Source organism: Mytilus trossulus, chromosome 10, assembly GCF_036588685.1.
Source record: "Mytilus trossulus isolate FHL-02 chromosome 10, PNRI_Mtr1.1.1.hap1, whole genome shotgun sequence".
Taxonomy (NCBI): domain Eukaryota; kingdom Metazoa; phylum Mollusca; class Bivalvia; order Mytilida; family Mytilidae; genus Mytilus; species Mytilus trossulus.
This window is the reverse complement of record NC_086382.1, coordinates 2914752-2939981: the sequence shown is the minus strand read 5'-3', so window position 1 is coordinate 2939981 and position 25230 is coordinate 2914752. Positions and strand designations below refer to the sequence as shown.

The 25230-nt window shown below is 31.3% G+C and overlaps 2 protein-coding genes across 2 annotated transcripts; both read right to left on the bottom strand.

Annotated features, from left to right (window-relative positions):
* Window positions 1–2727: 2727 nt before the first annotated feature.
* On the bottom strand, window positions 2728–9053 carry LOC134686561 (uncharacterized). The gene is made up of 2 exons (XM_063546233.1): window positions 9019–9053; window positions 2728–3409 (listed from the first exon to the last, which is right to left on the bottom strand). The coding sequence occupies exons 1-2, from the start codon at window positions 9051–9053 to the stop codon at window positions 2728–2730; spliced, it is 717 nt and encodes a 238-aa protein (XP_063402303.1).
* Window positions 9054–10616: 1563 nt separating this feature from the next.
* LOC134686558 (WD and tetratricopeptide repeats protein 1-like) lies at window positions 10617–15176 on the bottom strand. The gene is made up of 5 exons (XM_063546230.1): window positions 14992–15176; window positions 14237–14466; window positions 13502–13673; window positions 12095–12287; window positions 10617–11431 (listed from the first exon to the last, which is right to left on the bottom strand). The coding sequence occupies exons 1-5, from the start codon at window positions 15174–15176 to the stop codon at window positions 11243–11245; spliced, it is 969 nt and encodes a 322-aa protein (XP_063402300.1). The 3' UTR covers window positions 10617–11242.
* Between the last annotated feature and the right edge of the window lie 10054 nt (window positions 15177–25230).

The following is a 25230-nucleotide window of genomic DNA, read 5'->3' as shown; positions in this document are numbered from 1 at the left end:
TTGACTTTAAATTATAAAATAGGGCATTTACGTATTATGGTCCAATATAACAGATATAAGTGCACTGTTAGAATCGGCGTATCAAAGAATCCCAAGAATCATTTTTTTTTATGAAATACTTATACCGAAGTGATCTACCAAATTATAAGATTTCCCTTTACATTTCGTTTGCGAACTATATGTGTACACATTCAAAATTTAAAAATACTACACGCAAATAACAAAACCACATACAAAGAATAGGAAATAAATTGACTTCTGTCACGTCAAAGACTTTTACACAGAAAAAAGCAGGTGTGTATTGTTAATGTTGCCATGACTATCAGCAAACTGTTAGCATGTAAATACTTTCAATGAAATGAATGATAAAAAAATTATTTTTGTAGATAAACTCATCAAATATACCAGGATTGAATTTTTTATTTTATAATTTTAGAATGTTTCCAGTGGGTTCGTAACATTTCATTGCATGTGCATTTTATTTAACATGCATTGTGAACAGTTTTGTTTTTATTTCTTTCCTTTCTGTTCCGGATCATATGAGTAAAAGGACCATATGCATATGATCATGACTATATGCGTATATTCCGGGTATTTAATACGATGTACGTTGCCTTAGGTAAGAATCTTAAAGGTGTCATAAGACTAGGTGAAAAGGGTGTCTTCCTCCTATACCCACTTTTCAAAAATACTGTTCCTTCTGTTCCCACATGCATATAGCAAAAGATGTTTTGATAGATAATTTGTTATCATAACAATGAAGGTTGATTAAAAATTCACCTAAGATCTACCTGTATTTTTAAAGATAAACATATTTCTTACACTGTTTTAGTATATTATTTAAAAAGCGATAAAAATCATTACACTGTTTATTTGTAAAAATGTTTTTCTACTTCGAAGAATTACCTTAAAATAAAGACTAAGCCAGATAAACAGAAGTAATATAAAGACATAATTGAAATTGTAAACCTTAAAAATTGTAATCCCAACATTGCAAATGATATGAGATAATATAAGAATTCCATTTTTAAACAAATACAAAATGAGTCTTCCAGTTTTGCAACAAAAACAAAACGTTGATGAAATCAACATAAAGGGTATCTGGGAATGTACTACCAAAGGTGACTCTTTCTTTCTAACAAACGACAAAACAGTTTGGTGTATTGTAATCTTCATGCAGTAAAAAAAAATCTAACACTAGCATCAGCATATATCATGATATACTAGTATGGTGGAGGTAAAATGTTTTTCAAACTTTACACATGTCATGCAATGGTTGACATCGCAAAGTATCCATTGGTATACAGTTTACTTCAAGCCAAGAGCGATTAGTATACTCAAGGTTCCTGACTTTACTCAAGATGTATATCATGTTCAGACACCAACTGCAACTCGAGCCTACCAATATCTTCATTGACGATGAGGTCGTCATCCGAAATACAGCATAAAATGTATGATCTTACATCAACACAAACAACTGGTGTTTCCACTACACACAATGCATCAGGAGAAAAGCAGATGTAACAGGGAATCTCAATACACTCAACAACATCCAGCAAATAGTAAACTGTGTCGTTGTCCTTCAACTTTCAAACATCTTTAATCTGACATAACTACTAAAACATGAGGAAGCTACGCCCAGTCCATGTTCCAGTTGGTAGTAAGATAGTAACCGAAAAAGTATGGTGAAACCAACAAATAACTAGAGGCTCCAAAGAGTCTGCGTCGCTCACCTTGGTCTATGTGAATATTAAACAAAGGACGCAGATGGATTCATGACAAAATTATGTTTTGGTGATGGTGATGTGTTTGAACATCTTACTTTACTGAACATTCTTGCTGCTTACAATTAGTTCTATCTATAACGAGCTTGGCCCAGTAGTTTCAGTGGAAAATGTTAGTAAAAATTTACACATTTTATGAAAATTGTTATAAATTGACTATAAAGGACAATAACTCCTTAGGGGATGCCAAAAATAACCAATTTAGGGGCAGCAACTTAACAGCAGGTTGTCCGATCCATCTGAAAATTTCAGGGCAGATAGATCTTCACCTGATAAACAAATTTTAAAGTCGGTCAGATTTGCTCTAAATGCTTTGGTATTTTTTAAAACACTATAGAGAATTTGATAATTTCGCAAAAATCCCAAATTCAGAAAAGTTGAAAATATGCATTTTTTGTCAAAATTTTTCCAAAAATTTACAAATTTGATTTACATGCAATCTTAACTAAAATGATGCTTAAACAAAGTTGTATCACTGTTACATATGAAAATTATTGAAAAATGCTTGATTCTATTCCTAATCAGGCTCTCAATTGTAGTGATTTGGTTGATTTTTGAAAGATTTTACTATGCCTCGCAACCAAAAAATAGAGTGTCCGTTACCATGGCAACCACTCATTTTTTCCCACTCATATTTATTTTTTAGCAGGTTTCAGTTATTGCTTCTTCTATGCCATTTATAGATAAAATCTGAAACCCTCATAAATCACATGTATATGGCACCCTGCATGGTTCTTACAAAGAGCTGTACTTATAAGTTATAAGCCAAAAACTGCATTTTACCCCTATGGTCTATTTTTAGCCATGGTGGCTATCTTGGCTGGTTGGTCGGGTCACGCCACACATTTTTAAAACTAATTACCCCAAAGATGATTGTGGCCAAGTTAGGATTAATTTAAACCAGTAGTTTCAGAGGTGAAGATTTTTGTAAAACTTACTTGACTTAATCCACTTCGTCCCAAGGGGGACATAGGGCGACTACAGTTTCTCTCCATTTCTTCCTGTCCATGGCTATTCGTTTTGTTTCTTTCCAGGCCATCCCAATTTTACTCAGCTCGGTTGTTAGTCCCCTGCGCCAGGTGTTTTTTGGCCTTCCCCTTTTTCGATGTCCTTGGGGGTTCCATTCTAGGGCTTGCTTAGTAATGTGCGTGTCTTTCTTTCTTAGGGTATGCCCGATCCACTTCCACTTTCTTGCTCTTATGGTCTGGGTTGTTGGCTGTTGTTTGGTTCTTCTCCATAGCACATTGTTGGAAATTTTGTTTGGCCATCTGATGTTGAGGATGTTTCTCAAACATTTATTGACAAAAGTCTGGATAGATTTGATGGATTCAGCTGTTTCTCTCCAGGTTTCTGATCCGTATAAGAGTACAGATTTGACATTGGTGGTAAATATCCTTAACTTAGTGCTAGTTCTTAAAGCATTACTCCTCCAAACAGGTTTAAGCATGGAAAATACCTGTTGTGCTTTCTTTTTTCTTGCCGATATGTCTTCGTCTGTGCCTCCTGTTGTACTGACAATACTTCCCAGATAGGTGAATTGTTGAACATCTTCAACAGTAGAGTCGTCGATCTTAAGACTATCTTGCTGGTTTGTACCTGTTGACTTAATTGTAAATTTTACTTCGCTGAAATTATTTTTCTGCTTATAGTTTACCTCTATTTATAATAATATTCAAGATAATGACCAAAAACTGCAAATTTTCCTTTAAATTACCAATTTAGGGGCAGCAACCTAACAACGGGTTGTACAATTCATCTGAAAATTTCAGGGAAGATATATCTTGACCTGATAAACAATTTTACCCCCATGTCAGATTTGCTCGAAATGCTTTGTTTTTATAGTTATAAGCCAAAAACTGCATTTTACCCCTCTGTTCTATTTTTAGCCATGACGGCCGTCTTGGTTGGTTGGCCGGGTCACCGGACACAATTTATAATCAAGATACCCCAATGATGATTGTGGCCTAGTATGGTTTAATTTGTCTAAGTTGCTTCTGAGAAGAAGATTTTTGTAAAAGATTCCTAAGATTTACGAATAATGGCTAAAAATTTAATATAAAGGGCAATAACTCCTAAAGGGGTCAACTGACCATTTTGGTCATGCTGACTCATTTGTAAATCTTATTTTGCTGAACATTATTACTGTTTACAGTTTATCTCTTAACTATAATAATATTCAAGATAATAACCAAAAACATCAAAATTTCCGTAAAATTACCAATTCAGGGGCAGCAAACCAACAACAGATTTTCCGATAAACCTGAAAATTACATGGCAGATAGATTTTGACCTGATAAACAATTTTACCCCAATGTCAGTTTGCTATAAATGCTTTGGTTTTTGAGTTATAAGCCAAAAACTGCATTTTACCCCTATGTTCTATTTTCAGCCATGGCGGCCATCTTGATGGGTTGGCTGGGTCACCGGACACATTTTTTAATCTAGATACCAAATGATCATTGTGGCCAAGTTTTATTTAATTTGGCCAAGTAGTTTTGGAGAAGAAGGTTTTTAGATTACTAAGATTTACGAAAAATTGTTAAAAATTGACTATAAAGAGCAATAGCACCTTAACGGGTCACCTGACCAATTTGTACCTGTTGACTTAATTGTAAATTTTACTTCGCTGAAATTATTTTTCTGCTTATAGTTTACCTCTATTTATAATTATATTCAAGATAATGACCAAAAACTGCAAATTTTCCTTTAAATTACCAATTCAGTGGCAGCAACCTAACAACGGGTTGTACAATTCATCTGAAAATTTCAGGGAAGATATATCTTGACCTGATAAACAATTTTACCCCCATGTCAGATTTGCTCTAAATGCTTTGGTTTTTGAGTTATAAGCCAAAAACTGCATTTTACCCCTCTGTTCTATTTTTAGCCACGACGGCCGTCTTGGTTGGTTGGCCGGGTCACCGGACACAATTTATAATCAAGATACCCCAATGATGATTGTGGCCTAGTATGGTTTAATTTGTTTAAGTTGCTTCTGAGAAGAAGATTTTTGTAAAAGATTCCTAAGATTTACGAATAATGGCTAAAAATTTAATATAAAGGGCAATAACTCCTAAAGGGGTCAACTGACCATTTTGGTCATGCTGACTTATTTGTAAATCTTATTTTGCTGAACATTATTACTGTTTACAGTTTATCTCTTAAACTATAATAATATTCAAGATAATAACCAAAAACATCAAAATTACCAATTCAGGGGCAGCAACCCAACAACAGATTTTCAGATAAACCTGAAAACTACATGGCAGATAGATTTTGACCTGATAAACAATTTTACCCCATGTCAGTTTGCTATAAATGCTTTGGTTTTTGAGTTATAAGCCAAAAACTGCATTTTACCCCTCTGTTCTATTTTTAGCCATGGCAGCCATCTTGGTTGGTTGGCCGGGTCACTGGACACAATTTATAATCAAGATACCCCAATGATGATTGTGGCCTAGTATGGTTTAATTTGGCTAAGTTGCTTCTGAGAAGAAGATTTTTGTTAAAGATTCCTAAGATTTACGAATAATGGCTAAAAATTTAATATAAAGGGCAATAACTCCTAAAGGGGTCAACTGACCATTTTGGTCATGCTGACTTATTTGTAAATCTTATTTTGCTGAACATTATTACTGTTTACAGTTTATCTCTTAAACTATAATAATATTCAAGATAATAACCAAAAACATCAAAATTTCCGTAAAATTACCAATTCAGGGGCAGCAACCCAACAACAGATTTTCCGATAAACCTAAAAACTACATGGCAGAGAGATTTTGACCTGATAAACAATTTTACCCCATGTCAGTTTGCTATAAATGCTTTGGTTTTTGAGTTATAAGCCAAAAACTGCATTTTACCCCTATGTTCTATTTTCAGCCATGGCGGCCATCTTGGTGGGTTGGCTGGGTCACCGGACACGGTTTTTAATCTAGATACCAAATGATCATTGTGGCCAAGTTTTATTTAATTTAGCCATGTAGTTTCGGAGAAGAAGGTTTTTAGATTACTAAGATTTACGAAAAATTGTTAAAAATTGACTATAAAGAGCAATAGCACCTTAACGGGTCACCTGACCAATTTGTACCTGTTGACTTAATTGTAAATTTTACTTCGCTGAAATTATTTTTCTGCTTGTAGTTTACCTCTATCTATAATAATATTCAAGATAATGACCAAAAACTGCAAATTTTCCTTTAAATTACCAATTCAGGGGCAGCAACCTAACAAAGGGTTGTACAATTCATCTGAAAATTTCAGGGAAGATAGATCTTGACCTGATAAACAATTTTACCCCCATGTCAGATTTGCTCTAAAGGCTTTGGTTTTTGAGTTATAAGCCAAAAACTGCATTTTACCCCTCTGTTCTATTTTTAGCCATGGCGGCCGTCTTGGTTGGTTGGCTGGGTCACAGGACACAATTTATAATCAAGATACCCCAATGATGATTGTGGCCTAGTATGGTTTAATTTGGCTAAGTTGCTTCTGAGAAGAAGATTTTTGTAAATGATTACTAAGATTTACAAAAATGGTTAAAAATTGACTATAAAGGGCAATAACTCCTAAAGGGGTCAACTGACCATTTTGGTCATGCTGACTTATTTGTAAATCCTACTTTGCTGAACATAATTGCTGTTTACAGTTTATCTCTATCTATAATAATATTCAAGATAAATAACCCAAAACAGCAAAATTTCCCTAAAATTACCAATTCAGAGGCAGCAACCCATCAACTGGTTGTCGGATTCATCTGAAAACTTCAGGACAGTTAGATTTTGACCATTTTACCCAAGTCAGATTTGCTCTAAATGCTTTGGTTTTTAAGTTATAAGCCAAAAACTGCATTTTACCCCTATGTTCTATTTTTAGCCATAGCGGCCATCTTGGTTGGTTGGTTGGGTCACGCCACACGTTTTTTAAACTTGATACTCCTATAGTGATTGTGCTAAAGTTTGGTTAAATTTGGCCAAGTAGTTTCAGAAGGAGAAGATTTTTGTAAAAGCTAACGACGACGGACGACGACGACGACAGACGACGGACGCCAAGTGATGAGAAAAGCTCACTTGGACCTTCGGGCCAGGTGAGCTGAAAACCCTTGTTTTCTCCTTTTCATTCTAAATTCCTAAATTGTTTCAGCCATAACCCCCAAAAGGCATTACTAACCATCCCTTTGTAGTATGGAAGCTTGTGGTATAATATCAGAGAGATTCATAAACTTAAACACAAGATATTGTCTGGAAACTACAAAAATGCTTATTTGGGCCCTCATTCCTAAACTGTTAGGGTCATAACTCCCAAAATCAATCCCAACCTTCCTTTTGTGGTTATAAACATTGTGATTCCTATTTACTCATATCAAAGCTATTATCCGGAAACAATCCGTCTTCGGAAACCGATGACTAAGACAACGTTATATCAATACACGACTGAAAAAATGTTTGCGGTCATATAAAAAGTGGTTTAAATTTACTCTTGCTAAAGAATTTTAATATAAAAGATACATCATATTTCAGACAACAAAAATTTGAAATTTGAAAAAGAAACTTGTTCCCATTTTGGTCAGAGAACGAGCTGCGTATGCCTGAGAACGAAGTTAGAGGCTATTGGCCAAATTCCAACATGGTTTTAATACTCAAATGGGCCAGCCCATTATATACGTATTTGGTCGGAATTACAAAAGAACCCGACCTAACTATATATCCCTTCTGCTATGTCAGTGGAATTGTTTGCAATGTACATGCAATTAGGTACACATTCCATGTATTGCAAGATTCTTTTCCTAACTAGTTGTCGAGTTGTTTTCATACATCGAATGGACAAATCATTTATTGAGTAGAGAACCCTTGTAAAAGGTGAATCAACATCGTATAAAACACTTAACAAACTTTATTAAGTTCTTCAGACAAATAGTTTGGATTGTTTGCAATTTATTCCTTTTCCCATAACAATTTAAAGTTGTGGACTAGCCTCTAGGATATAATAGTTTGGTCAAAGGTTAAGTACCATAATTGATTGGGACAATTTTCCAGTACACAAAATACCCTATAACTTTTAGCATATCATGTTGGAAGTGATTTCTGCTCATAACCATAGTGATTTAAAAATAAATATAGTGTCAGTCAAGGTCAGAGTAAATAGTATGATTGATATATATATCTATTTAACGCTGGTTCATAGACTAATAAGATGGTGAGGAATGAGTCTACTATTTGTACCACAAACCTAGAAGGAAATGTTTTGGAATGGTTTAAAGACAGTTGTTATTCATTAGTTTGATGTGTTTGAGCTTTTGATTTTGCCATTTGATTAGGTTTTGTTTTGAATTTTTCTCAGAGTTTGGTATTATTCTTAATTTCCTTTTTAACGATACGTTTTTCCTAAATAAAACGTCCACTTGATAAAACTATTTCAATTGTTTGATCTTACAACTACAGTTCACGTTTAACATTTGGGCAAGGAAAACTATAGTTAGAGGATGGAAGCCAATTTTCGGGACATATGTGATGAATGCACAGACAGACAAGGGTAAAACTTAATGGAAATGATTAAAATGCAAAACAACAACACATGATAATTTCTTTATTTGTAGCTTTTAATCAAAGCTTTTTATTACAAATAATCTGCAAGCATGGCAATTAAAATAATATGTTGAAATTATACCTTCCTGGTACAAAGTAAAACAACTGAATAAAACATGATCACATAGCTAATACTATTTATAATTTGTCCAAGACATTGTAATTGTCATAGGTGTCTATCACTGAATCAAACACATTACATACAGGTTTATAGTGGTATACAATAGGGAGTATGTGCTTCATACAAGTTTAATCTTGATTTATAGTTTTGTCAAATATTATTAGTACCATTATATATTTAAAAACATTATATGCTTTAACAAACCCTTGATATATAACACACAGAAGTATACAGAAGGAAAGGTATTAGAATATGTACTTTTTTTTGTTTGTCCCTTTGTGACTAATTTTCATTCAAAACACTTAATTAGAGGCAATGATTATTTTGATAAAATTTCAGTTTGATTGGTTTACTTAAACGAAATCAACTGCAAAGTAATGAATAAAAAAAATGTGTGACAAATACAATGACAAAAATATTATGGTCCAATTAAAATAAGCTGAAGGGTGAACAGATAAAATGAATCCTATTTTTATAAGCTTCAATTTTTTTCATGATTTCTTCAATTTGTGACTTATGAGTTTTAATGTACCTTTGGTATCCTTCATATCTCTTTTTCCTTATCATTTTTTTATATAACAAAAAAATCTGTTCAATTTTCTAAAGTACTTTCTATCGCTTCAAGAGATGTAGTATAATTGCTAGAACACTTCACACAAATTTACTTATTTACATCTTATGTTTAATAGCGAACATTTTCCTTGTTTTCATCTTTAAAAATGTAAATGGAAAAAACTTTCTTAAAAACTAAGAACAAAATCAAAACAAAAGACAATAAGACTTCATTTTAAATTGAAACAAACTAAATTAGCACATTCTTCATTAAAATTCTATATCATTTCCGAATTTTAAAAATGTCTCAGAATTATTATAACATTTATTGAACTTCATATTTAAAACTTTTATACAAAGTTAACTGAAAAAAATTGATTTGCCTCCCATTTTTGTCTTTATAGACAACTAATTTGTAAATTTCGAATAAGTGACCACTGTTTATAAATAGAAACTGGTAGATATAGGAAAATTCCGAGATTTAAGACTATATATACACATTGTGATGTACTAGATAATGAGTTTCATTTCTTTTTTAAATGTAAAATAAATGAACAATTAAAAAAAGAATGTTTAAATGAAAATAAATGTAATAACTTAAATGATGTAGTTAAACTAAAACATATTCCAATCCTGAAACTAAACAGGACACTTGCAAATAAGACTCCTTTTTAAAAAAGTCACTAAGACTGAGGGCAGGGAGTCCTTGATATAATTTTAATCTCTTATATATATATACATATGTTGTTTTAGAGAAAGACAAGGATTATAATTCAAAGTGTCTGCTGTGTTTATTTTCATTGTTTTATATATGTAAACTGTATATTATGTATAATGTTTTAAGACATTGGCCCATATGGGCGTAAAGTGCTTTTCAATAAAATATTATATTATAATAATAAATAAAAGCAATAAATTCTGGATTTACAATTACTGTTCTTTATAAACAATTTATAAACACACTTCCTGTCATGCTCATAAGCAGCATAGATTTTATTTTATTATTTGTTAATAAAATGGATGCTTAAACATGTGCATTATACATGTATTTTTGGTAATATATCTCAACAGAAAAAAAAACAAGAAAAATCCAAGAAAATTTAACATAATCAAATACTGACAAATGACAAAACCAAGAAAAATTTATTAATACATTAGTATTCAAAAAAAATATCAACTGGTTGAGAAAAGAATATGGGATATGTAATGATATATATCTTCAACATTTAAATTGATATAGTTGAATTGAATTTAGTATTCTTAAAAATTGAACATATTTTAATATAAGATACCTTAAAAAAAAACTGCTTATAGCAAATACATCAAACTTGAGCATACTGTTGAAATTTTTTAAAGGTTATAAAAGGAATTTTGGGATAAAGGGAGAAAATAAAATTGAAAATCTAGGACATCTATGAAATATTTTACTTTGAGATAGGGGATCAATTTTTACAAAAGAGATTCAAATATTAAGAGTTAACTGTATTTTCTTTTTTTATGATTATAAACAGTTATATTTTCTGTTGAGCTTTTGTCTAGATCATTCTTTTTTTTAATGTGTGCTTGAAAGCAAAAACAATGATTTTATTACTTCCCTCCGACAAAAATATCTTATATCTGACACATATCATTTCAAGCAAGTATATCATTTTACAAAGATACAAAAAACAGAGAGATTTTGAGCAAATTTTAGTAAGAATTATATAAATTGATATATAGAAGAATATTTCAAGAATACAAATAGTAAATGAAAATACAAATTGTTTACATTTTCACAAATTTGTTTTCAAAAAGGATTAAAATAACAATGTTTATTTCCTGCACATATTTTTGAATTAATTATGATTTATAATCAAAAATACAAAATCCATTAGGAATTAAAACAATACCTAATTATGTATACATTTTGATTTTCTTTCTTCTATTCAAATTAAAAGAAAGCATGGATCAATGACCTCTTCAATTTTTACTTCAAAACATATGTATGATCCAGACTTGTCATACATTGAATAAGCAAAGGGAGATTACAAAAATCTATAGAGCAATGAGGCTCTCATACTGGGGAGGAAATACTGTTATACAGCCATTTAAATAATTATGTATCATAATCTGGTTTAACAACATCACAATAACAATTCATATACAAAAACAAGTTTTAAACTTAATAAACTGTCTTAAATTATTATTCTATAAATCAAGGCAACTCAACTGGGTCGACAATTGACCCCTTGGTAACCTCTCTGTTCTTCTTCTTCATCTACATCAAACACTCCAGTGATCCGGTATCCCATGTTCATTAGCATGACCTCTAAGGGGTCAGCATTCATTCTCTTTTGATTGGCTAATGCTGCGTCATCTGAGTTATCAATTTCTCTTTCATTCTTTGAACCATCCTGAAAGATAAAATGTTAGTCATTCTTAATTTAAAATTATTGCAGACTACCTTTTCAATTTATTTCAGAATTAAAATTAAATTAAAATAACTTAGTAGAGCTTAAATAAATATCTATTCTTTATCTTTTTTGCCTATTTTTCTCTGTTCTTTAATTTCATTGCTCTCTATTCTGCACATTTCCCCATAATTCTCTATTCTGAAAACTTCATGGGGACCCATCAAATAAAAAACAGAGAAGATCTAAAATAGCATAACTAAAACATAGTCTTTATGTTTTAACATTTGTCCATTTTGCATCAAAACTTAACTTAGTGCAGTACAAAGTCAAATTCAAAATTGTTGTAAATTTTTCTAATCCAGAATTTACATCCTTATAAGAAAATAAATCTGGATAATTTGAGAAAAGATAATGCCTTAAAATGACATCTAAAACCAAAATCCTATGAACGCATAAAGTTGAAAACAAAGACAAATAAAAATCTATATCACATGGTGAAAACAGTCTAACTTGTACATAATCAATTTGCATCACTGTCCTTCCAGTACAAAGCAAAGTCTATTGATATGTATCTTACAAGTAATTAATCTGAATATAAATGTAATATTTGCCTCTATACATCAATTAATCAACCAATCAATTGATCACAAAATGCAAATATACCTCTGCTAAAGGACTCCACAATCGTACCACCGGATCTATTCCACTGGTGGCTAACAAACAATGACTTGGATGTGGCTGTAGACAATTTACTATAGAGTCGTCTCCTTTTAATACCCGTACAATATTTGTAGTATTCTTCTCCCATATAAAGAAAGAACCGTCATCAGATCCTGCTACTATATACTGACCATTGCTGCAAATATTAACATGATATACTGTACTTTTACAAAATTTTCATTGTTGAACAAAGAAATGTAAGATTATTTATTACAACTTCAAAAACTGCTGTATTAAATTTTGTTTTTGCAAAACCTTTCGTGACGTGATTCTTTGCAATAATAAAATGTTGCAAATTTCTGAATTTACAGTCACTGTGTTAAATTTTGTTTTACAGGCAAAAAGTTAGTTATATAAAGTATATATGTAACACAATTTGAAATATATTTCTACAATATAAAGAGCTATCTAGAGGTGCTTTTGATTTTGGCTGAAGAACACAAGATTAAGATCACCTACAAAGCAATGAGATTATCATTTTCTATATTTATATTACATGTTCAATATATCTTCCCATAATATCAAAAGTACACTGTACATACTATATATCTTAGTTAACATCTTGACCTCAATTCCTTTAACAATTAACCAGGTGTTCTGCAGGGCGCAGCTTTATAGGACCACAAAGGTCGAACCCTGAACAGTTGGAGCAAGCATGGACACAACATTCAAGCTTGATACAGCTCTGAATTTCGATTGTGATCAAATTTTTGACATAATATGAGTTTCTGACACAAAACAAATGTCAAGATCTTACATATCTATTTGTGCAATTACAGATTTCTTCTTCAAACTTTTCAAAAATTTGAAATTTGAGAAATTTGGGGGGAAAAAATTTGAAAACTACTACACCCCCCCCCCTTTTTTGCAATTAGTCCAAAACCTGACATTTCTATATACATAGTTTACAAGTAGTGTAAGGGAGGTAAGTCTGTACATACCCAACACTGTATGTTAAATGTTTTTGAGTTACCTCCCTTACAATGCTTTTGAATTGTCTTAATTGTCCATTGACCAGAAAACCATAACACCCAAAATCAATCATATAATCTTCCTTTAGTGGAAGTGGTAAATATTTATAAAGATCTATTCACTAAAACTAAAGTTATTGTCAGGAAACTAAATGTGTCTTGGATGACAACAACGACATGATAGCATTATACAATGAGAAACATTTTTTGCCGTCTTATAAAAAGTTGCCTTAAGGTCTATATCCGGATGCATCCAATAAATTCTTTAGCAAATGTTATGTCAATTTACAGGACATATGAAATTACCAGACTTGACAGTATTAACTGAATTTACTGCAAGCATAACGCTCTTATTACAGTAAATTCAAATAAATTATACCTTCCAAAATAATTAGCTTCTTTTATATCTGTAGTTGTATTGCAATGCCCACAGAACCTGGACTCATGGTCAAAGGCTGCTTCCCGCCATAATTTCTCCTGGTCAGATATTGGGAAGGACTTCTTTCTCATAGCAGCCTGTGGATCTACAGCATTATCTGGGTCTTTATCATCTATTGTTACAAATAAAAAATATGCAGAATGATGTGCTATAAATGATTTTCATCAAATTAATTATCCAAACAGAGTCAAAGAATGTGTAAGATGTATGTAAACAACTATCGGTTACTATAAACTCTTCAACCATATGGAATTCAATAAATAATTTTAGTTGTCAGTGCAGTGTTTTGTCGATTGTTGTTCCTCTTTTTTTTTTTGACAATGGACTTTTCTACCTTTCTTCTACTTATATATTTTTTTTATATTTTTATTAAGGTATCTTCTTAACCTTTTGTATAACAAAAAATGTTTCTGCTTCTTTCATTTTTTTTTCTTACAAGACAAAAAAGCATTTCTCTAAAAGTCTATAGTCAGAGAACAAAAATAATTGAGTTATATAAAGTTTTCATTCCTTTATTGTTTAATTTCTACCATAAGCCATTTTTCTCTATTATTCATTTTTTTTTTATCCATTATTCTTTATATTTATCCATCTCATTATTCACTTTTCTTATTGTTTTCTCCATTTTTCTCCATTTTCCTCCAATCCAAACCCTCATGGAACTCTGTTACTTACCTGCATTAGAGCTAATGGCTGCTTTAATGTCTTTGTCTAAAGCTTCACATGCATTACTTTTTGCATAGTCTGGACACTTATTTTTAAATTGTTGTAAACAATCATAAGCTTCCTGTGGCCATGACAACTCATACAAACATCTAGCCAATCGAAAATGAGCTTTCAAATGGTTTGGATCTAATTGTAAAGCACTATGACAGTCTCTTAATGCTGCATATAAATCACCATCCCTGAAATATTAAAGGTTAAAAGGTTAAAATTTCAACTAATCAGAAGTGAGTTTTATGAGAGTATCAATCTGCAAATGAGGCTATTTACCCCTCTTCAACAAAAAATACCAATGAAATTGAAAGATTTGAGAATTCCCTCTACCAGTTGACATTCTAAACCTCATACATGTAATAAACATGTGACGAGGAAAACTGGAATTTTAAACTGTGTTGTCTTTCAAATATATAAATTATTTATTAAGGTGTCAGACACTATTTACTCCTTTCAATTTAGAATGTATGTAAAAGAAGATCTACTCCGACACAAAATAGTGCTTTTGATGTCCTTGTTTACTTAAACAACAAATTTGCAGAAATGAAACTTTTGGTGAAAGAGAAATATATTTAGACCATGTTCAGCCCAAATTTACATGTCTATTTCATGTTTGAACTTGTTTATTCCTTAATGGATAAAACATTAACTGCAAATGGCCCTTCAATTTCAAAATGTGTCATTTAAATCAAGTCATAACCATAGCAACCTACCATTTTCTTTTCATGTAAGCTGCTGCTCTATTCCCAAACAACACAGATGAATTAGAAGATCTAGCTACGGCTTGGTTATATAAGTAAATAGCCTTAGAATAATGTTCTTTCTCAAAATAACTGTTAGCTTTCTTCTTAAGTATCTCAACTGCCTGTGGTAAGCCTTTATTATCCAGCTTGTGCATAAAATTGATAAATCATTTCTTCAAATCTATGAAACTGAGTAAAGACACTTTAAGCAACCATATATTTTTTGGTTTACAAAATAGAAAAACTACAGTCATAATATGTCAATTGAATTTTATTTTCTAGATACTTTTACAAAATAAAAATCTTTTTATATCAAAATAATTTAATGCTTCCATTTAAATTCAAAATTACATATAATATACAGTGGATATTACTGAATACAAATGTGGATTTTGTGTGTATTGGTAAATCACTAATTTGAATATTCACTGAAATTATTTTTTTTATAGTTTTGTATAAAGAGTTTGGCTAAACAACGAAGTTAATTTTCACAAATATACATTTTCCTTATTCTATGAAAATTAACCCATGAAAATAAAAGAACCCACAATCATTGACAGAAGTAACAATTTCTGGTTTCCCAAACCTATCATATCTCTCAAAAAATTGTTTCCTGGAAACCCAAGTTTACCTTTTAAAAGATCTATATTTAGCATCCACTTCTTATTCTGCCTTCATCACAGCAGCGGCTGCAGCCTGTACACCATTAGCAACACCATTCGTTGTACCATTTTTATGAAGACTAAATCCATTCGTACAAGCTGCTTCTGTGGACAGACACAATAAAATGTGACAAACTAAAACAAAGTCCTTTATGTATCTGAAGTATGTCAGGTTGAGCAAATAAAATTAAGAAAGGAAAAGGGGGAATGTGTCAAATCCACAACAACCCGACCATAGAGTAGACAACAGTTGAAGGCCACCAATAGGTCTTTAATGTAGTGAGAAACTTCCGCACCCGGAGGTGTCCTTCAGCTGGCCCCTTAAAAAATATGTATACTAGTACAGTGATAATGCACGCCATACTAAACTCTGAATTATACACAAGAAACTAAAATTAGAAAAAATACAAGACTAACAAAGGCCAGAGGCTCCTGACTTGGGACAGGCGCAAAATTGCAAATGACTGGCAAATATTTTTGAAGAGTTAAAATACTATCCATGATAGATACAGTGACATTATCATTCCTATATATCTTTTAAAAGCAAAATGCAATAAGGGCAAAACAAAACTATTGAAACATATGTCATTTTGATGTCATTTTGCATTATACATGTACTAGTTTTGGAGTTTTTCTATTATAGAGGTACATTGAATATAATCAGTAAAGAACAGGGACAATTCAAATCTGGTTTGTGTTCATTGTTTCTATTTCACAGCCTGTAAAACATTTAGGTAAATTCTGTAGTTATAATAATAATAATAATAAATTCTTTATTTAAAGAGGGTAACTCAATTAGAAATAGTATAATTTTCATTGAGGCCCTTAAAACAAAATACATGCATACAGTTAACATTGATACATTAAATTACAATATATATTACTAGTATATACAACAATTCAATCATTGAAATATACAAAGGGTAATAAATGGCAATATTTGATATAGTTTTGTTAGAGAAAAACAAATTATTTGACTTGCATATAATTTTCAAGAAAATGATTATAACTATGTTTCTTAAATAATTCCACATTAGGACATTTTTTTTATTTCGAGTGGTAAATTATTCCATACTTTGGTTGCAGAGTAATGAAAAGATTTTTTATAAAAATTTGTATTTGGTCTTGGAACAAAAGAATCAAAATTAGAGACAGATCGTAAGTTGTGGCGTTGCACATCATCAATATTTAGAATTGCTAAGTAATCAGGTGTTAGCCCATTTACAATTTTATACACTAAAATTGATTGTTGGTATTTTATTCTTTTGGTAAAAGATAGCCATTGTAAAGAAGTAAACATGAAATTAGATGGAATAGAAATATCGCATTCCAGTATAATTCTTGCTACTCTGTTTTGAAGTTTTATGATTCTATCTGAATCTTTTTGTGATAAATTTTCCCAAACTGAACTACAATAGTCTATATATGGTATAATATATGCATTATAAAATAGTTGCTTTGTGTGTATTGGCAAATATACTTTAATTTTATATAAAAGTGATACTTTAGATGACATTATTTAACATACACGATCAACATGATCTTTCCAGCTTAAATTTTCATCAATGTCAATTCCAAGTAATTTGAAAGAATGGACATTCTCATTACATGTTTCGTTGACGGTAATGCATAATTCTGATAGTTGTTTAAGTTTTGGTTTTGAACCCAATTTCATACACTTAGTTTTTTGTGCATTGATTTTCATACTGTTATTGTTACACCAAAATTGTATAGCATTTAAATCATTTTGCAATATGCTGTTTATTTTTTCAATGTTTTAATCACGAAAATGTAATGTTGAATCATCCGCATATAAATCCATATTGGATTGTTTAACATGAAGTGGTAAATCATTTATATATATTAAAAATAACAGCGGACCTAAAATAGAACCGTGAGGGACTCCATACTTTACAAACGATTTATCAGATTTAATGTTAGCGTATTGGGCTTCTTGTTGTCTGTCAGACAAATATGATTTTATCCACTCTATTATATGTTTTCCGATATGATAAAATTTTAACTTTTCTAAAAGTATGACGTGGTTAATAAGGTCAAAAGACTTACTGAAATCTAAAAACACTGTACCAACTATTTCTCCATTATCTAAATATTCTAACCATTCGTCAATAAGTTTAGTTAGCGCTGTTTGGCAGGAATGACCTTGTCTGAAACCTGACTGGGCGATATGTAACAAATTTTTATAGTTTAGGAATTCAAATAACTGTGTACATACATGTCTTTCGAAAATTTTAAATATGGTATTTAAAATTGGAAGATAATTTAAGGGCTCCTTTTTGTAAAGCAGTTACTCTTGCAAGTTTTATTTTTTGCGGAAAACGATTTGAAGTTATACTTTGTTTATTAAAAAAGTTAATGATGGGGATATTATTTCTGCACTTAGCTTTAAAAATTTGGGACCAATTCATTCCAAACCAGCGGATTTATTAATATTAAGATGTTTTAGTTGAGAACACACCTCTCCAACGGAAATGAGTTTTAAATGAAAATTTTCAGTTTTCTTTAATTTTTTACTAGTAAAATTTTGTAGCATAGAAAAATCCATATCTGAAGTATTATTTTCCAATAAGTTTTTCAGCTACGGATGAAAAATGAACATTAAGAGTATTTACAATATCTTGGTTGTTATAAACCGTTTGATTTTCATACTGCATTTTAGGTGGGAAAATATTATCCTCTTTTGGATTTAACTCTTTAATGTGATTCCAAAGTTCTTTACTATTTTTGGAACTAGTTTTCGCGTTTTGGTAATATTCCTTTTTTGCATTAAATATTAACGACGTTGTTTTATTACGCCACTTTTTAAAGTTTATCCAATCTTTTTTTTGAATGATACATATTCCTATATTGAATGGAATTTTTAATTTCTTCATTAAACAGATTATCATTGGTCATCTCAACTCGATTGCTTTTCTCACTTTCGCTGTACCAGCTCAAGCGAGAAAATCAATCTAGTTTCTGTATATCTGTATTTTAGTTATCAAACAGTGATATCAAAGGTGCTATATTTTACAGGCGGGGACTACTTTTAGATACGTTCTAAATTGATGTGGGTGCATTGGTGGTCCTACACTTACAAATACTCCGTTGACAGATGCAGAGTTACTGTGGTACTGAATATTAGCCTTAAAAGAGATGTGACTTGTTTTATCAATGGATGGTATAAAAACTATTTCAAAATTGAGTTAAAATTTATATTTGGTCGGATTTTCTGCCTTTTTAAATGATTTTTTTTATTTAACGGCCGGTGTTGTCTTATTGAATAAGACAACAACGGCCGTTAAATAAAAAAATCATTTAAAAAGGCAGAAAATCCGTCCAAATATAGCAATTGATGGAGAGTTGTCTCATTGGCACTCACACCACATCTTCCTATATCTATTATATTGGTGATTTAGAATATTTTCAAAGTTTTGATTTTTCTACCCTGTATACCACATTGCCTCACATTCTCATTAAGAAAAAATTCACACACCTAATTAAATGGGCATTCAAAAAATCAGAATGTGAATATATATGTTCAAACTCTTTTAGGTCATTTTTTAGTAGCAATAAACAAAAAAACTATGTTAATTGGACATGCTTTGATACTATATATGCCCTTGAATTTTTACTAGATAACATTTTTGTTCGCTTTGGGGATTCCGTATATCGTCAGATTATCGGAATTCCAATGGAGACTAACTGTGCACCACTTATTGCAGACCTCTTTTTGTATTGTTATGAGTTACAATTTATGACAAAAATAAGCAACGACCTATCAAAACAACATCTGATAAACAAATTTAATAATACTTTTAGATATTTGGATGATATTTTGGCTCTTAATAATGACGACTTCAGTTTGTATATTAATGAAATTTATCCTGCTGAACTTACTTTAAATAAAGCTTATACTAACAATGACCACTGCTCTTTCCTCGATCTTGATATCTATATCACTAACGGAAAGCTGAATACTAAAATTTATGATAAAAGGGATGATTTTTCATTTCCTATTGTTAATTATCCGTTTTTAGATGGTGACGTTCCCTTGTCACCATCTTACGGTGTTTATATATCTCAACTTGTACGATTCGGTCGTGTATGTAACAATGTTTTAGATTTTAACGAGAGAAATTTATGTATTACTGATAAATTATTACACCAGGGTTTTCGATATCACAAACTAGTCAAAACATTTACTAAATTTTATCATCGGTATAAAGACATCATTCGTAAATATAGCTCAACATGCAGACTTCTTATACGTTCAGGTATTTCACATCCATTTTTTTATGGAAATATTCTGTATAAAGCACAAAGGTGTCAGTATTCACCTCAGAAACTTACAAAAACTTTGAATAGACTTATTAAGAAGGGATATAATAACGATACTGTTGTCAAGTCATTAAAGATTGCAAATTTTGGCGTTACTATTGAGTCACTGATAAGGTTTTTGCGTCGGAACTAAACACATTTATTCTAAAAACAGTTGTTGGCATGACACGGGTTATGTTCTTCTCATATATGTTATGATGGTATGATACTAAACCCCTAACGGGAAGGATTGTGCCTGATGTTCGTATGATGAAATCATAATCTTTCAGTCAGTCTAATTGAAGTCTGGAACTGGCATGTCAGTTAACTGCTAGTAGTCTGTTGTTATTTATGCATTATTGTCATTTTGTTTATTTTCTTTGGTTACATCTTCTGACATCAGACTCGGACTTCTCTTGAACTGAATTTTAATGTGCGTTTTGTTATGCGTTTACTTTTCTACATTGGTTAGAGGTATAGGGGGAGGGTTGAGATCTCACAAACATGTTTAACTCCGCCGCATTTTTGCGCCTGTCCCAAGTCAGGAGCCTCTGGCCTTTGTTAGTGTTGTAGTATTTTAATTTTAGTTTCTTGTGTACAATTTGGAAATTAGTATGGCGTTCATTATCACTGAACTAGTATAAATTTGTTTAGGGGCCAGCTGAAGGACGCCTCCGGGTGCGGGAATTTCTAGCTACATTGAATACCTGTTGGTGACCTTCTGCTGTTGTTTTTTATTTGGTCGGGTTGTTGTCTCTTTGACACATTCCCCATTTCCATTCTCAATTTTATTAAATGATACACAGTAAATAATCTATTTTGGGTTAACTTTTCTGGTGTTATTTCAAAATAGTATCATCAATGGTTTTCCCCTCACGGGGTTAACCTTGATTTTAAAAATATACAGGTTTTTAAGAATTCTAATTTTACCCTAAATATTTACTATATTCAATTTAAAGATTGATGACGTAAAGTTTGATCGTTTATTGACCTACTTAGTTTCTTATCAATAATATGCGTGTCATATCTATGCAGTGTAAACAAATAATACTCGTTGATTTGGATAAAAGCTTAGTCTTTTCTCAAAGTGAATATTTTGTGCAAATTTTGTACGATTTCCTTTTTTTTTATAAATATTTTTTCTATTCGTTTATGTTTAGTATTCATAGAACACGAAATATGAGTCTCTCAGATTTGACTTTAGCTTCAAATGGACTGATTCGGGGACAAAAATTAAGATAACAGACATACCGATTTCTAATGAAAATTCAAAACGGAATATTCTTTATAAAATGTCAAAAGCTCAAGTACATCTAACGAATTCCTGATTTGTCATATTCCTGATTTGGTACATGTATTTCCTTATGTAGGAATTGGTGGACTAAACCTGGTTTTATAGCTTGCGAAATCTCTCACATTTATGACAGTAACATAGAATTTCATTATAATGATAACAAAGGGTGAACAAAACAAACATACACAATATGTAAAAAGTCAAAGGTTTGGGTCAGTAGTTAATACCATATCACTTGCACGTTAAAGACACCCTTGTTGATTTCGAAAAAGAGTAGGCTAATGCCTCTACAAGGCAGCTCCCGCACCCGCAAAGTGGTAAGGGATTAATATACATTTCAAAACTTGTTTCCCAATATACTATAGATAAATATGTTTAAACTCAGAAATACTGATTTATAATATATAACAGCTCAAAACTGTTAAATCAAAAAGAACACAAAATATTAAGCAAACATGGAAGACAATAATTTCAAATTGACCATAGCACAATGACACAGTGGCGGGTTGAACTGATCCATGTCATAACAATACAATCAAAATGAACAAACAGTAAAGGTTACAATTATAAAAGGACCGCAAAAGGGAACTTTAACACGTAATTCAGATGACAAAAAACGTGAGTACCTTTCATCAATAATTCTTTAATCTATACTTCAAGACCATCACGTATCATTTGGGAAGCTACTAAAATGATTTTAACATATACTAAAACCATTTTAGTATAAACTGAATTGACTTTGGGATACCCTAAAATAATTTTAGCATTTACTAAAATCATTTTAGGATACCCTAAAATCAATTTAAGGTATGCTTAAATGTAAATTAGTATATACTGAAATTATTTTAGGATATACTAAAGTCAATATTTATGACCCTGATTCCGCACCATAGAAACAAGTCAAGACGTGCTTTGACGTTACTTTGGCTACTAAACTTTCTGGTATGACACTGGTGACCTTTTTACAAAATCTGAAAAGCAGCTGCAAGACCTTGAATTCCGAATGAGATGGAAATGTATACCACATATAAAGGTGAAGTCGGTATTTTGGTGCTTTGCTGGGATTTATTTTTTAATTTCAAAATTATAATCGTCTCGCTTGTCATAGATTCTGGTATGGAGTTGACCACTTATGACATACAAGGTATAAGTCTTAAAATGGGGCGGATGAAACCGTTTCTGTTGATTTTATAATTTCTTGTTCTGCAGGAGATATTAATGGAACCCAATTATTAATTTAAAGATCGTCAGCCATATATCTAAATGTGAAATTAAATGATCGGGCTTCTTTTTTTTTTTTGACAAGTGACTTCAGGAACCGATTCATATGAAAATAAAAAGAGATCAACTAGGAGAGGCGCACAGTTTGTTTGAATAGGAATGCCGACAACTTGCTGAAAACAGTCTACCTCCAAATTTAACAAACATATACCCCTCCTGACTTATTTTATCGTGAACAGAACTTATTTACATATGTGCCTGTCCCAAGTCAGGAGCTTGTAATTCAGTGGTTGTCGTTTGTTTTTGTTTTTCGTTCATTTTTTATATAAATAAGACCGTTAGTTTTCTTGTTTGAATTGTTTTACATTGTCTTATCGGGGCCTTTTATAGCTGACTATGCGGTATGGGCTTTGCTCATTGATGAAGGCCGTACGGTGACTTATAGTTGTTAATTGTGTCATTTTGGCCTCTTGTGGATAGTTGTCACATTGCCAATCATACCACATCTTCTTCTTTATATTAGACATTTCGCATCTTTTTTGTCTTAGAAAACGTACTTTGTTCTTTCCTTTATTCAGTTTTTCAACTTACAAATTAGACGTTTGATCACAGACCTGATTGTTTTGTTTGTCCTATTTTGCCAAGATCAACTTTTTCTCATTTAGGTAAGGCTCTGGCGAACCCCTCAATTGAATGGGGTGTTTTTCTAAATCAAGGTTCTGCAAAGCTTGCTGTTACTATGAACTTATACAAGCTCTTAAATATCTAATCAACTAAGGGTTATTTACTCCATAAACAGGTGCAGCTGAAATGATTCTATATAGATTGTTTACAAACGGGGCGCTGAAATATGAAGCGTTTTTTCAACAGACTCTCATTGTCATTTTCTAAACGTAAGTAGATATCTGAGAAAGACTTAAATATATCTGTAGTTTTCGTTATTTCTTGTTCAACGGGATAGATGCATTCAGCACAGTCACCAAAACTTAGGGTATTTAAGGAGAGAACAACATCTATATTGAGGACATAGAAGTTAGAGGACAATGCTGCACCAAGTCAGGAATATGACATTTGTTATCAAATATTTGATGTGTTTGAGCTTTTGATTTTGCCATTTGTTTTAGGCACTTTCCGTTTTGAATTTTTCTCGGAGTTTTTTGTGATTTTTTGTTTAACTTTTTTTTCTTTCTTCATAAGGAGCTCATGTATGAAGTTAGCCTCATATATGTAGAGGGACAAATAGGAAAGAGAAGATAACAGTTTTTTCCCATGGATATCCATTAATTTGTAGAAAAACACGTCATGAAAACGTAACAAATATGTTGTCAATAAAAAAGGAAACATTGATTATAAAACGTTAAGCCAACTATGTTTCTCTCTGTTTTGCTATTGTGTAATTTTTAATATATATTTTTAAAGTGGGGTATTGTGTGAAACGACACCATTTCATCTGAGTGGTATAGAAGACCTTTCCACGAGGCTTTTTTTTTTTTAGAAAGTTCTCTAAGGAATTCGGCCAGTAGCGCTGTACAATTAGGGCACACTTGAGTACATATTGTTTGTTGAAATACCAATCCACATAGCCCAACACATATGTTATTGATCTAAGATTCGTTCTCCATGAAGTAAAAGTTGTCCCGAAGCATAACTAAGAATACCTATCTATTATTCCCATTTTGTAGATGAAACATTTTTGTACTAATTTTTGTCTGTTTGTCTTTTTCATTTTTAGCCATGGCGTTGTTAGTTTATTTTAGATTTATGATTTTGACTGTCCCTTTGGTATCTTTTGTCCCTCTTTAAATATTTTTTATTATTTTGAAAGATTTTGGCCTAGAGTATCACTGAAGATTCATTATTTGTCGGAATGCGTTGTGTAGTAAAGATGGTATCGATGATGTTAAAAATTGTAAGATAGAGGTTCAAATCGATATATAAAATATCCATATTAGGAAAAAGGAAAAAAATTTCGCACGTTATCATAACCAATCAGATGACCTCTTGTGCTCTTGAAGGGTAGATCCCAAGTTGAGATCCTGCTTCAATAGAATCATTCATCGTGTTCCTTATATGAAGTTAGATAATATTTTAAGAATTTATAATCATTTTAATCAAATGATGATTATTGTAAGAGATATAAGAAAAATATTTATATTTTTATTCAGGCTAAGTAATTTTAATTGACGTCAAAGTATAAGTAGGGTAAAAGTATTTTAGTCTGATGTTGGGCTCTTTTTCATTGTTTTGTTCAGTTTTTGTCTTAGCTTTTTGTGTTGTTGGTAGACAACTAGTATTTTAAATTGCATAGACTATATGGCCTAATATAAGCTCCTATAGAATGATACATGAATTTCAAATTCATTCAAATTTCTTTTCTTTTATGAAAGATTATTGTTAAATAGAATGTTTTTGAATCTTTAAAAACATGTGTAGTAGTTTTGATTCAGAAAAAGTTTTTTAGAACTGTCAACCATTAAATTGCGTTTCAAATATTGTTAACCTATTATCAGATATCTTCATTTCAATTTTAATAATAGAAGTGTAAATAAAAACGGACGTATTTTGAAATTCTAGTTGATGCATGAATCCCTTGATGCATTTGAAATTAATTTTTTCCTGTATTTTAAAGATAGTATCAGGACGTTTTTTTTTTAAATTATCCAAAATTATATTTAAAACCGGTTTTTCAGAATTCTATATATGACTATCGTC

Excerpts from the sequence above, each read along its gene's own strand:
- LOC134686558 (XM_063546230.1), bottom strand. The coding sequence starts at position 15,176 with ATGCACAAGCTGGATAATAAAGGCTTACCACAGGCAGTTGAGATACTT. Across the intron at positions 14,467-14,991 it reads GCTTACATGAAAAGAAAATG|GGATGGTGATTTATATGCAG; the intron begins GTAGGTTGCTAT and ends TTAATATTTCAG. Across the intron at positions 11,432-12,094 it reads TGTGGAGTCCTTTAGCAGAG|GATGGTTCAAAGAATGAAAG; the intron begins GTATATTTGCAT and ends TTTATCTTTCAG.
- LOC134686561 (XM_063546233.1), bottom strand. The coding sequence starts at position 9,053 with ATGATAAGGAAAAAGAGATATGAAGGATACCAAAG. Across the intron at positions 3,410-9,018 it reads AGATATGAAGGATACCAAAG|CGAAGTAAAATTTACAATTA; the intron begins GTACATTAAAAC and ends AAATAATTTCAG.